Below are 12,346 nucleotides of genomic sequence, written 5' to 3'. Positions count from 1 at the left end.
TATGCGCAGGTTTGAAAGTTACTGAACAATGCTAAAGCCAGTGCGTCTCATATTTCAATACTGACTATAGCGCCAACTAATTTATTCAAGCGACGAGTGTTCTCGATCGTGTTTAAAATCTCCAAGCTGATTTTCGAACGCCGTAACGACGCTATCCCGACAATTGACTAGAGGGCGGAAGGTGGTTTAACAGCGATGTAGCGGGGATGATACACGCTATGCCCCAGTCCCTGACACGGAGGACGGCAAAAGACTGCAATTTGTTATCACTGTTTTACCGTTGTCCCTGCCCCCTTCCCGCGCATTCTCACAAAAATCATGCATTGTGTGTGCATGAGAACACGCCACTGAGAGAAACGAGGGAAAAAGAAGACGGCGCCTTTCCGTGGGAATTTCGATAGGCGAGCGAATTGGGGGATTGGTTCGCGTGCACCTTGGCCGCAGTAATCCACTATCGTGACCTGCGTGACTGGGTGAGGCGCGCGCGCCCATAGCGGGGCTCACGGACCCGTTTAGCGCAGGGAAGCGCTGCGCGCGCAACGACTGACAGCTGGCCATGCATGCGAGGCTGCGGCACTCATCACCCGAAAACGCAGCCATCCATCACAGGTCTCACGGCTGCGATCATCGTGCGGCCGAGCGATGAGCGCTCGATACACAGGCTCAACTGCAGGGCCAGATAAGGAGGACCATGATTTCCATCCTTTTTAGATGACTATAGTAAGCACCACAAATACGTTCCGATCGTTGGTTTTCTTTCAAAATTTCTTCAGTCTTTAACTGCGCCCGGTGACGACCTGTACCAAAGGGGGGATATTCTTGAGGCATAGACGAAGTCGTCCTAAATGGGAGTTGGAAACACATACGAGGAACAATAACGAAAGGAAATTGCAGACTAATACGTATACCTACACTAAACCTGGACTTCCAATAGTGCATGGAATGCATGCGTGCTGCGCCTTGATGTGCTGTCAGGCATGTACACAAACCGTTGTGTATATGCATGGAGCTTCCATAGAAGGCCACGCATTCTATCCAGGCTGTCTTCCCCTTCGTTTACTACTTCTTCGCCTTCATCACAATCCAAGCTCACCTGTACTGCACTAATAACGTACCGTCCTACCTACACGACCTCACATGGCTCTATGTACTCATACATGTATACAGTGTACGCCTCTGAAGACATGGGTGTCCTTATAGTTATCAGGTGAGTATGGAACTAGATTGGCATACGACCACTTCTTCCTGGTTGTCTTCTTGCAAGTCCGCCTGGATAACATTCTATGTTGGTCAATCATGAACAGGTCTACGTGCCCGTGTGAGGACGGATGGAAAAAAAAATCTGAGAACACGCGGCAAGTTGTCGATGTAGAATGCTAAAGCCGTCCATGCACTGAAATTTGCAACGCTATCCTTAGACCATGAGTTTAGAGTGAAGCATGAAATGCTTATCGGTAGATTATTCTCATCCATTTTTTTTTCTCTTTCGCATCGCTGAATCGAAACAACGCGTAGCTCTCATTCATACAGTCTCCTTGAAGCTCTTGGAGAATGGTATGTAGTCGTATGGTATGTGGAGTTTAACGTCCCGAAGCTGCATGTGACCTACACGACATACGCCGCAGGGGAGTTAATTTGAGATTAATTTCCTGGGTTGATAATTCGGTTTGGTTTGGTTTATGAGGGTTTAATGTCCCAAAGCAACTCACGCTATGAGGGACGCCGTAGTGAAGGGTTCCGGAAATTTCGACCACCTGGAGTTCTTTAACGTGCACTGACAATGCACAGTACACGGGCTTCTAGAATTTCGCCTCCATCGAAAATCAACCGCTACTTCCGTGATCGAACCCTCGTCTTTCGGGACAGCAGCCGAGCACCATAACCACTCAGCCCCCGCGGCGGCTGATAATTCGGGCTAATTTCAACCGCCCGAGGCTCTTTAGCGTGCGCTGACACCGCTCAGCAGGCAGACATTTTTGCAGTTCGCTGCATCGAAATGCGGCCGCCACCGATCGGCATGATGCGTCTTCGTGAAAGTTTAGGCGCTGATAGGACAGACGATGTGGCATGGGCGAGGCTGGCTATAAAGGACGAAGGTGATCATCTGCTTTTTTGTTACTTCCTTTTTAGTACAAATTTTGAGTCAAAATTAGCCGCGATTCAAAAATAAATAAGGGGAAGAGTCAAGGGTCGTAAAACTAAAAAAAGGAAAAATATGTATCAGCAAGGTAAACAGCGATACATGATTTTGAAAGGCATTGATTTATATTACTCGATTTTTACTTCATAAACGTATAGATTTTTTTAAGACAATATGTTTAGAATGTGGAGAATCAAACAGATATCCTCCATTCGACGGGAGCCCCAACAATCTTAAAACACACGAGACGCATCATACACATTCATTTTAAAAGTGCAGCTTTCTCGTGCAAAAAGTTTGAAAATTAGAAAATTGTAAGACATTGTTATGGAAATATTGAAGGTAATGGTCCATTATTCTGATATGTAGCAAAACCTTTCTTTCAAAGTGTTTCCAGCGATCGCATCGAAAAGCTAAGACTGCCATAGGAAACCAATGGGGAACGCTTTTGACGATCCCAAAAACGTGAATAGGAAAAAAATGGTAGACTGCCGCCGAGTGATCTGCGGATATATTGATCGCTATAGGGAAATCTTACATTATATGGAAAAAAAATTGCGTTCATCAACAGTTTCCCGCTCAAAAATGCTTTTGACCAGAAAATTGCTGAGTATGATTTAAAAAGAGACGAAAGCAGAAGTAAGCACACTAGTATACAGTAGATGAAAACAAACTTAAAGGTTTTTGGACTGCAGTGGCCCAGCTGAAAAACGCTGCAAAACGAAATAAAATATACTATGTATCTTTATCTCCCTAAATGTGACAAGAACACCATAGTTGAATCATTGCAACGAAAGCCTGTACTTTATTCAGGTATCAAGTTGACGTATTTCTGGGTTCTATCTGTGGCTTCCTTCAGCTTCTTTGCGGACACGCACAGCATTTAGCATAGGATAAACAGAATCGCTTTCTGTTCGTAAGGCGTCGTGGCAGCATGCAATAACTAGCCGGATGCGTTGCGACCTGATGCGGGAGCATGCAATGCGCGTACAGGCATGAGCAGGCTTGTCTAGATTGGTTGGAGCAAAGAAAGGGGAAATTCAGAGTGCCTGGTGTCTTTGGGTAAAGATGCTCAGATTTTCACCGCTTCGCAGAGGTCCGCCCGAGCGCTCTTGACAAGCGTGCTCTCCGCTGCACATGTGTGCTAATCCGCCATCGCAGCAAATAAGAGAGTCGCTTCCAGATTAACACGATTCGCTGTTCAGCGTGAGATACCGGGATCGTACAAGTGCGGTGCGATCAGCACACCTCGCCTTTTAACGACTTCCGTCACGTGACCTCATTAAACTCGCAGAAAGCATTCCACGGATGCGAAACCATGCCGGTATGAACCGAGTGTCGTCTGCATCCTGATTCATCGTGGTGCCGTGAGTCCCTCAGTAAACAACTACGGGGAGGCGGGGAAGCCTAATGAGAGGGCAGTGGTCTGAGGAACAGCGGAACGTTAAATATCATAGTGGATTGAAGGCACCGAGTAAAAAATAATAAACATAAACAAAAACTAAACGAAGCTAATAGTAAGGATTGGGAGGGACGAGGGAGGGGCAGCTGATGGTTGGGGAAACTAGCCCAGACCTATTTGCCCCCGCTAGCCGCCGGCATTGCCAGCACCGACGACGCCGCAGCGGTGAACGGTGTAGCAAGACGCATGTCATGGTTGCAGCCATTGTCGTGCGATGGCGCCACGCGTGATCGGTGGCACGCGGCCGGATCCGGATGCGCGCTTTGGCACGTGACATCCACGGGCACTCCCAGCTAGCCGTGTTGCCGCCGAGTCATAGAGCAGCAGCATCGCGTGCGCCTAATTACGAACAGTGCGCGTCGCATGACGAATGAACCTGGTCAGCGCGGTGACCCCCCCCCCCCCCCCCCCCCCTTTTTTTTTTCTTTCTGGCACGTGCCTGCGCCGCTGCCGCCGCTTTGTGCTTTGGGATGAGCCAGTCCCTCTCTGCCCTTCCCTGTTGCGTGCCATCGTCTCGTGAATGGGGTGCGTCTCCTAGCGAAATGCATGGTTCGGCGCACTTTATACTGATGGTCTTTTCAGGCGCTGCCGCTTTTTTGAAAAGTGATTCTCCTTTTTCTTTGTTTCGGACAAAGGCACTAATACGTGTTTCTTTTCAATCAGCTCATGCGACAGGGTATGCGCAATTTCTCCCATTCTCTCTCGTTTGCGATGGACGTATCTCTTTCGCTGGCGGGGTAACATGGTGTCATCAGTAGGCTCGGGTTGTCAGAGAACAGGCACACAGTGCATTTAAGTGCCAGGATAGAAAATATTTAAGGCTTGTGAAGATCCCGAACCAGGCACGAAGCTACAGCAATCTTCTTCAGTCTTGAGATGCAGCTCTGGGTCGTTGCGCTTAAACCAAACAACATGCAGCCTGCAACACCGGTAACAGTTGTTGGATTTACATGCCAGACATCCACCACGTCTTATGACTCTCGTCCCCAGAGGAGGGCTTCAGATTATTTTCGACCATGTGGAATTCTTCAAGGTGCACCGCAATCTGAGAGCGTTTGAGTTTTTCCTCCACCAAAATGCGTTTCTGCGGCTGGCAGTGAACCCACGGTCGTGTGTTTGTTGGCAGAACACCATAGCCTCTCAGCTGCCGTGGCAAGACCTTTGTGTAGGCAGATAGGTTCAGATCTCGGTAGGGGCTAGTGCCCTGAGACTTCGGTTGGCCTTTGTGACCGCCTTAAATCATTAGACGTCGTGATGTGTGCTGAAAATTAGGTGTCCCGTAATCATTTGGGTCTGAAGGTTACGCATGTGCAGATAGAGGTTACGCACGTGCAGATAGATGCGTCCTCAGTCTAAACGCAAGCATATTAATTTACTTGTTGGAGTAATGCTTCTCAATATAAAGACAGGAATTTTACCATTGCTCCCATACTTTCCGCATGTGCTGTGTGCCTCGTATCAAAAAGGTGCATGGAACTGCCTGTACAATGTTGCAAAGATTTAAAAAAAAATGACAAAACACTGCACGAGGGTTCGACTAGTGCACGTTTTTAGGCACTTGTCTTGATCACTGCCGCCGCGGTGCCTCAGTGGTTGACCCGAAAGACGCGGGTTCGATCCCGGCCGCGGTGGTCGAATTTCGAGGAGGCGGAATTTTAGAGGCCCGCGTACTGTGCGATGTCAGTGCACGTTAAAGAACCCCAAGTGGTCGAAATTTCTGGAGCCCTTCACTACGGCGTCTCTCATAGCCTGAGTCACTTTGGGACGTTAAACGCCCATAGAACAAAACAAAACTTGTCTTGATCAGGACAGGGTGTTTTTTAAACGCGCATGATCTTAAATTAGCAATTAATTACGCAACTTTTTAATAGAGAATATTTAGCGAAACATTTCTGCATCATACCGCGGACTTCAGTCATGAGCCGACCAAAGAGTGGGAAAAAATTTGCTTTGATCAGAACGTCCACACGCTGCAGCTCCGCGGTCATCTTAAACTTCCGAACAGTTCTGACCGGCGACAAAGCCTTCATAAGAGCGGAAGTTAGACGCCGCACCAGAGGTGGCTCACATTTTGACGTAACAGCATCGCTAATTGCGTTTCCGCTTCGTAACTGGCGCTAAAGCAGCTCCGCGAAGAGCTCCAAGAAATTGCTCTTTGGAAGGACTAAACTGGTCGTGCAAATGCTCTACTCGACGGAATTAAGAGCCGTGGTTTAAACATTGCTGAAGATTTGCGAGGCCCGGTCGAAACATTGCTGGACGTCGGTCGCTACGCGTGTGCGCACGTTGGGAACCGATGAATCGAATCGATACAACGTCAAAACACTGACCGGTGCATTTGTCTGCGCCACGTTCGTGCACAGCATAACAGCGGAGAGATGCCTTTTTGTCTCCTCTTGTCCCTTTGTCGATTACTAGGGAAGACGTCAATCGCATCGGAACGCTGAGAGAGCGCGCGATGACACGCTGAAAAAGCGAAGCGTGTTATCTTTGCATCTTTTCTTTTTCCCGCGCAAGCACCTTTAATTACGAAACATTTGTGCTTAGAAGTGCCCTTAATCTATATGCTGAAACAATTACGACAGCAATATGCGCGAAAAAACAGACCTAAAATGACAGGAGATTACTGCACCTGCGCGTCTGATGAAAAAGAGCGCCGCGGTAACAACAAAATAACGATTTTTTCAGGCGCAGAGAAAACCAAGCGCACTTAGCGGTTGTATAGTGTTATCGAACATTGAACAGGCTAATATTGGGTACCGGCGAGCTTGCTCAGTGTGCTGTATATAAACAGATTGGGTGCCACAGCAGCATTGAACAGAATTGGCATTAAAATATTTGCCACCCGAAAAAACACATATGTCGGTGAAACTACAGGCTCCAGGCTGCAACGTCGGACCTCTGCTTCTTTCCGTGCATGACACTGCGTAACACGGAACGGGAAAGCACCCACGCATAAAAGGCAGCTGTGGGGCAGCCGAATGGCAAGAAAATCACGCGTCAGAGAGGCACCTGTGCAGTTCTTGATATTATTTTTGGTACTGTAGACCAGTATTCTTAGAGTAAGATTGGACACTCAGTGTTCACGTTCAAGGCCTGCAGTGTAACATGGCTGTCTTCACTGAGCATTGATCAGAAATAGTGCGAAGTAAGAAACTGCTTCTTTCTCAATGTATTGGCTTATTTTCGCCCCCGAGAAGCCAGATGACGGATTATTGAATCGTACTTCATGATAGTATCCCCCGACTGACACTTCATGGTGTCTTGGAGAGCAGCGAATGAGGCTACAAAAACATGACCGCGTTTGGTGCTCGAAGGAAGAAAAAAAAGCTTTCTTACTCTAAGCACCTCTATAATCCCGCTGTTTTTAAATTATCTGCTCATTACAATACCTGTGAAAATAATGCGTGGCTACGCGACTGCGCAATCTGAAGTGATACGATGGCGATCAGCAAAGCGTTCGACCACGTCAGACACATACGTCTCTACGGGACACGGCGAGCTTCTTTCGTTGCGAAAGCAATGCGGCAGTGCACATAGAAACAATGCTAGAGTGCGATGTCATAATGGCAGCGACATTGGCTCGCGCGAACTGGTTCCCTTGAGTCCCAACCCTATTCAATGTTGATCTTTGTGTGGCTTCAGACCACCGCTTACTGCATCCATGCCAAGACTGGACCGCTACAAGGCTTGCACTGCGTTGAAGACGAGTGCATGGTTTCTATGTTTGCCCTTCTTGCCTTGATTCAAGTAACGTGCTCTGTACAACATGATGAGCATTGCTTCTGTGCACAGAAGCAATGCCCCTACTGTTGCTGTGCTTATAAGCCGTTGCGTGCGAGCGCATGCGCGCGGGGCACTCCGCTCGGTGGCGGCAGCCGACTCACCGTCCTTGGTCAGCCGCAGCGGGTGGCTGTCGGGCGTCGATGCGTAAGCCTTGGCCGTGGCTCGGCCCCCACCGGCGTCGTTGTTTGCAGCCGTGCCGCCACCGCCGCCTGCGAGGGCGCGGCCGGCAAAGCACGTGGTCAGTTGCGACAAGGGCCCAGACACCGTTGGGCTCACATGACACCAAACTAGCGAAGGATTCAGGCTTAACCAGATCATAAACGCTCCTCCAGCTACACTGCATTCCCGAGCGCTTGGAATTTTGCTCCTGGTACACTTATTCCGAACAAAAGGGGTTGGTGATTTTCCCTCTGTATAGTACCTCTATAGCTGCTATAGTGATACACATATCCCGTGTATAAACCACAAAACAATTGAAATGCCGCTTTTGAAACGAATTCAAAGCAGGCGGCTAACTATCTGTGATGACATCTGAAATGCATTTGCTGTTTTTTTTAGTTTTTTTCAGTATAATTTGCTTGTGCCAGTGGCGGATGGCTGCACGAATGCTGCATGTCATTGCGCTAAACGGTCATGGCCTCCTTTCTCTGAGGCATAGCTATACAACCTTTGTCCGTAACGTTCCGAGACTGAGTCCATTAAAAAAAATGCTTTTATTTAACATTGAAACCATTTGTGCAGCCATCCTTCGAAATAGTGTCCGTTGCAGTCTATACACAGCTTCTGACGCTTCTTGAGGTGTTGGAAACAGTTGGAAAACGCTTCTTTCGGCAGGGCTGTCAGCTCCTTTGTCGTGGCGTCTTGAATGGCCTCCACGGTCCCCTTCCAGAGACCTTTTAGTGCTCTATTCACACGAGGAAATAGGAAAAAATCGCATGGGGAGAGGTCAGGCGAGTATGGTGGATGGGGAAGTACAGTAATACTGTGCTTGGCGAGAAATTTTGTCGCGCTGAGAGAAGTTTGCGGCCTTGCGTTATCGTGGAGAATGCTCCATTGTCCAGATGCCCATAAGTCAGGGCGACGGCGTCGCAGTGCATCACGCATGTGTAGGAGGCTTGGAGCACGCGGATATAAAACTCCTGATTCACCGTCTGTCCTTGTGGGACGAACTCGTGGTGTATGACACCTCTGGCATTGAAAAAACTATCACCATCGCCTTTGTTTTGGTCTTCTGTCGCCGCACCTTTCTCGACGCCGGAGAGCTTGTGGACCGCCATTCGGCGCCCTGCCTTTAGTTTGAGTATCGTATTGAAAACACAATGTTTCGTCTTAAGCAATGATGCTGTCGACGAATGCAGCATCCTTTTCTGCCTCGGAGGCAATCAGTGCTTACTGATGCCCGCGTGTCCTTCTGGACCTGTGTGAGGGAGTGCGGTACAAGTCGGCATTCAGCTTTCGTTTCCGCAAGTTCTCACGCAAAATTTGGTGGCATGTTGTCTTACTAATGTCGAGAGCATCTGATAGCATGCGGACTGTGATGGTGCGGTCTTGCTGTACGATTTCCCTGATCCGAGCCTCGTTGTTTTCATTCCGTGAGGTTGAAGGGCGCCCCTGCCTTGTGTTGTCTTAAACCGACGTTCTCCTCGAAACGAACCTCTAGTGCCAATCGAAAACTCGCGCCCGCGATAATGTCTCGTTGCTGTGAGCGTCACGAAGGAGCTCATACGTCTGTATGGCTGTCTTGCTAAGCTTCCCACAGAATTTCATGTTTGCACGATGCTCGAGGTGGACGTCTATCTCTCCACATTCACTCACAGTAGAATGTGCAAACGACTAGTGACAAGGTATTTTCTGCATGTCGTTCCATCTAGCGGCTGCCACAGCAATTGAGAGAAATAGCTCAGGTTAGCCGGAAAATATGGCGCTACACATAAGCAGCAACATTTGTTTGGGGAATCATTTCTAGAGAAGAAAATAAATCAGCCTCGAAACTTTACGTACAAATGTTATACATTTGAATGACAGTTTGTGAAACTAGAGCTGGTGTTTTGAAAAGATTGCTTTAATTGCACTCTGATAATTTATCATTATTGACAGCGCAGAGCACCCGATCCTGGACGAGGGACTTTGCGACCGTTTTTCGTATGATGCGTATAGCAAGCAGAAGGGATATGGGTGTATCTGCTAAAGAGCTGAGCCCTATGAACTCTCACGTTTCAAGTTCGCGCTACTAACTTTGTGTGGGATTGGAAGTGAATTTTAAAAGAATTAGTGTATGCTCATAGAGAATACAAGAACGAAGTTTTAGAACATGAGAATGTCTTTACTGCATCCTGCTTCCAAGCGTCTGAGCTTTCCGGGCCCGACTACTAGGTTCAGTTGTTCCAAACTATCTATAGCAGACATGCGATGAGTTCGACATTAGCGGATTTCGATCATTGACACAATTGAGATTTGTTACTAAAAGGTAATAAGTATCACTGAAGACATATGTTTTTGCTACTTAAGAGTCATTTCTTTATTTTTCTTCAGCTGAAATGTCTGCCTGTTTTTTTTTTTATTTTGACCGCCTAGATTTTCGAGCCTTAGTTTTAACTCTTGCTTACCGCGTCTATTGAGCATGGGCCACCGGTTATCCACAGATATTTTCGCGCTATTCTAAAGCGACAAAAGCGCTTTACGACTTATTGCCTTATTACGCTATAAGTTATGTAGTTTAAGAGGTCACCTTATAGCTTTTAAGTGATTAATAATTTTGTTACGAAGTGGTGAATTTTGGTGCGCGACTAAAGAGTGCGTACGCCACATTTGTTAGCGAGCATGGTAAACTCCCTGATAGCAGGAACCTCTTGCGAACGACCGGTGCGAACTTTAGACTGATGCCAGATAGACTTGTTTTAGTTGGTACAAGGAAGACCTTAAGAAAACAGCCCGAAGCATCAGCTGCTGCTCGCAGGAAGCATTGTTCTCTGCGGGCTGTCGCTTTACTCGTTTTTCGTACCTCCTTAATTGTATTTTAGATGCTCGCGGTAATATGGCCGTTATTTGCCATGTGTATACATTATGTGGCCAATATTTCGCCTTGCCGTCACCGTAGAAACGTACGTTTTGCCCGACAAAAAAACCTGCTGATGATATGTTTTTACTTACGAATATCTTGCAATAAAAATATTTAGAGGAAAATATAGCTTTTTAACACAACCAGGAAATAACCCTTTTTTATAAGACAGCAAAAATTTTAGAGAGTTAGCTTTTAAGGCGGAGATCCCCGGACTATGCGTAGTCGTGGATGTCAACATCAAGGGCCCGCACATTGGTTTTTGAAGAAAGGAAAGGCACATTAACTGTCTCGCTTCTCGGTGGACACCTCAACCGCGCCGTTTGGGAAGGAGGGAGGGAGGGAGGAAAGAAGGAAGGAAGGAAGAAAGAAAGAAAGGAAATAAGGGAGGAAGGAAGGAAAGAAGGAAGGAAGGAAGGAAAGAAGGAAGAAAGGAAGGAAGGAAGAAAGGAAGAAAGGAAGGAAGGAAGGAAGGAAGGAAGGAAGGAAGGAAGGAAGGAAGGAAGGAAGGAAGGAAGGAAGGAAGGAAGGAAGGAAGGAAGGAAGGAAGAGAAAAGCGGTCACAGTTCTGGAGAGCTTCGGATAAATTTGGAACTCCTGAGGTCTTGTGGCAGGAAAAGCGCAGCACGAGACAAAGAAGGGACAGGCGGGACACGACGCTAACAGCCATATTTGTAATGCACGTTCGTCGAATATATACATCTCGCTCGTGCAAGAAGGAAACGACAGAAGAAAAAACCCATAAGATGTACACGTGGTAGTGGATTAGGACTATACACGCATATAATCAATTTCGCTCTCACGAAGCGCTATCGAAAGTATGCTGACGCAAACGCGCTCTTTTTTCTGATGTTGGAGGCTTCTTCAGTCTCCCTGGTCCGTTGATCAAAATATGACGCGATGACCATTGCGTTGCTAAGCTGCGGAGCACATACATGCTCTATGCAATCTTTTTCTAGTTCACTGCTGATGGCGCCCTTTAGGGATCTTTTGTGCTCTTGAAGCCGTTCATATAAACAGCGCCGAGTTTGACCAATGTAGGTGCGTCCGCATGACAGAGGTATTTCATACACAACGCTCTTCACACAATTCACATGTTTTGTCCGGCGCTTTTTCTTGCATTGATTTTTTCTTTGCTCGCTGTCGACTTTGGCGCACAGGCTTCTTAACTTGTTGGGTGCTGACATGAGCCCTTTAATGCCAGCTCTTGCGCCTACCTTTTTGAGGTTGTGGGAAATGCCATGAATGTAAGAAATAACCGCGTACGGCATGCACCAACCAGCCCAACTTTTCACCTTGGTAAAGCTCCTGAGGTCCTTTATCGTGCACTGCCATCGCGCAGCACAGGGCCGTTTTTTTTTGTTTCGTCTCGATCTAAACGTGGCCACTGCGGCCGGATTGATCTGGCCATAGTTTAGCACGAGAGGAGAAAGCGTTGTGCACTACGAGACGCGGCCGCCTGGTGCACAGAGTCATTTTCATCATGCTCTGGCCCTTTCACACTTCCTCAGTTCCTTCACGGTACAGTCCACGTTTACACATAGTGAGAGACTGCTAGTGCGCCTTTTTTTTTTCTTCTTACAGCCAGTAACTCAGCCGCAGACGCGCACTTTGTTGCTTGCGCACCGGCGATCGGACGCAGCCTCCGAACAGCAAGAACGCTCGTGTCCCGTAGCGTCGCAACACAGCACTGAGTTGTTTCCTCCGGTCGCTATAGGTTATGTGTTATGCCTATCAGCGTTGAGCGCTGGAGTTTCGCTACGAGTCCAGGAGTTGCCATGTGCGGGTGAAACATGCGTCAGTTGCATATAGGAACAATGTGGTGCAGAAGCCCGGGCGAAGGACATGGCGCGTAAACGACAGGCCAGGGCTGGCAATGTGAAAGAGGAGCAAGCGGAGC

The 12,346-nt window shown here is 47.8% G+C and overlaps 1 protein-coding gene across 2 annotated transcripts in view; it reads right to left on the bottom strand.

The window, feature by feature from the left end:
- LOC144114277 (uncharacterized) overlaps positions 1-12,346 on the bottom strand; it is a 167,948-nt gene that overhangs the window by 120,370 nt on the left and 35,232 nt on the right. For both annotated transcript variants that reach the window (XM_077647900.1, XM_077647899.1), the window contains exon 4: positions 7,490-7,597. In XM_077647900.1, the coding sequence (XP_077504026.1) occupies positions 7,490-7,597 (108 nt within the window). The remainder of the gene's footprint in view (positions 1-7,489; positions 7,598-12,346) is intronic.

The sequence above is a fragment of the Amblyomma americanum genome, chromosome 1 (assembly GCF_052857255.1).
Source record: "Amblyomma americanum isolate KBUSLIRL-KWMA chromosome 1, ASM5285725v1, whole genome shotgun sequence".
In the NCBI taxonomy this organism is placed as follows: domain Eukaryota; kingdom Metazoa; phylum Arthropoda; class Arachnida; order Ixodida; family Ixodidae; genus Amblyomma; species Amblyomma americanum.
The sequence above is the reverse complement of the archived record's forward strand: the minus strand, read 5'-3'. Positions and strand labels throughout refer to the sequence as shown.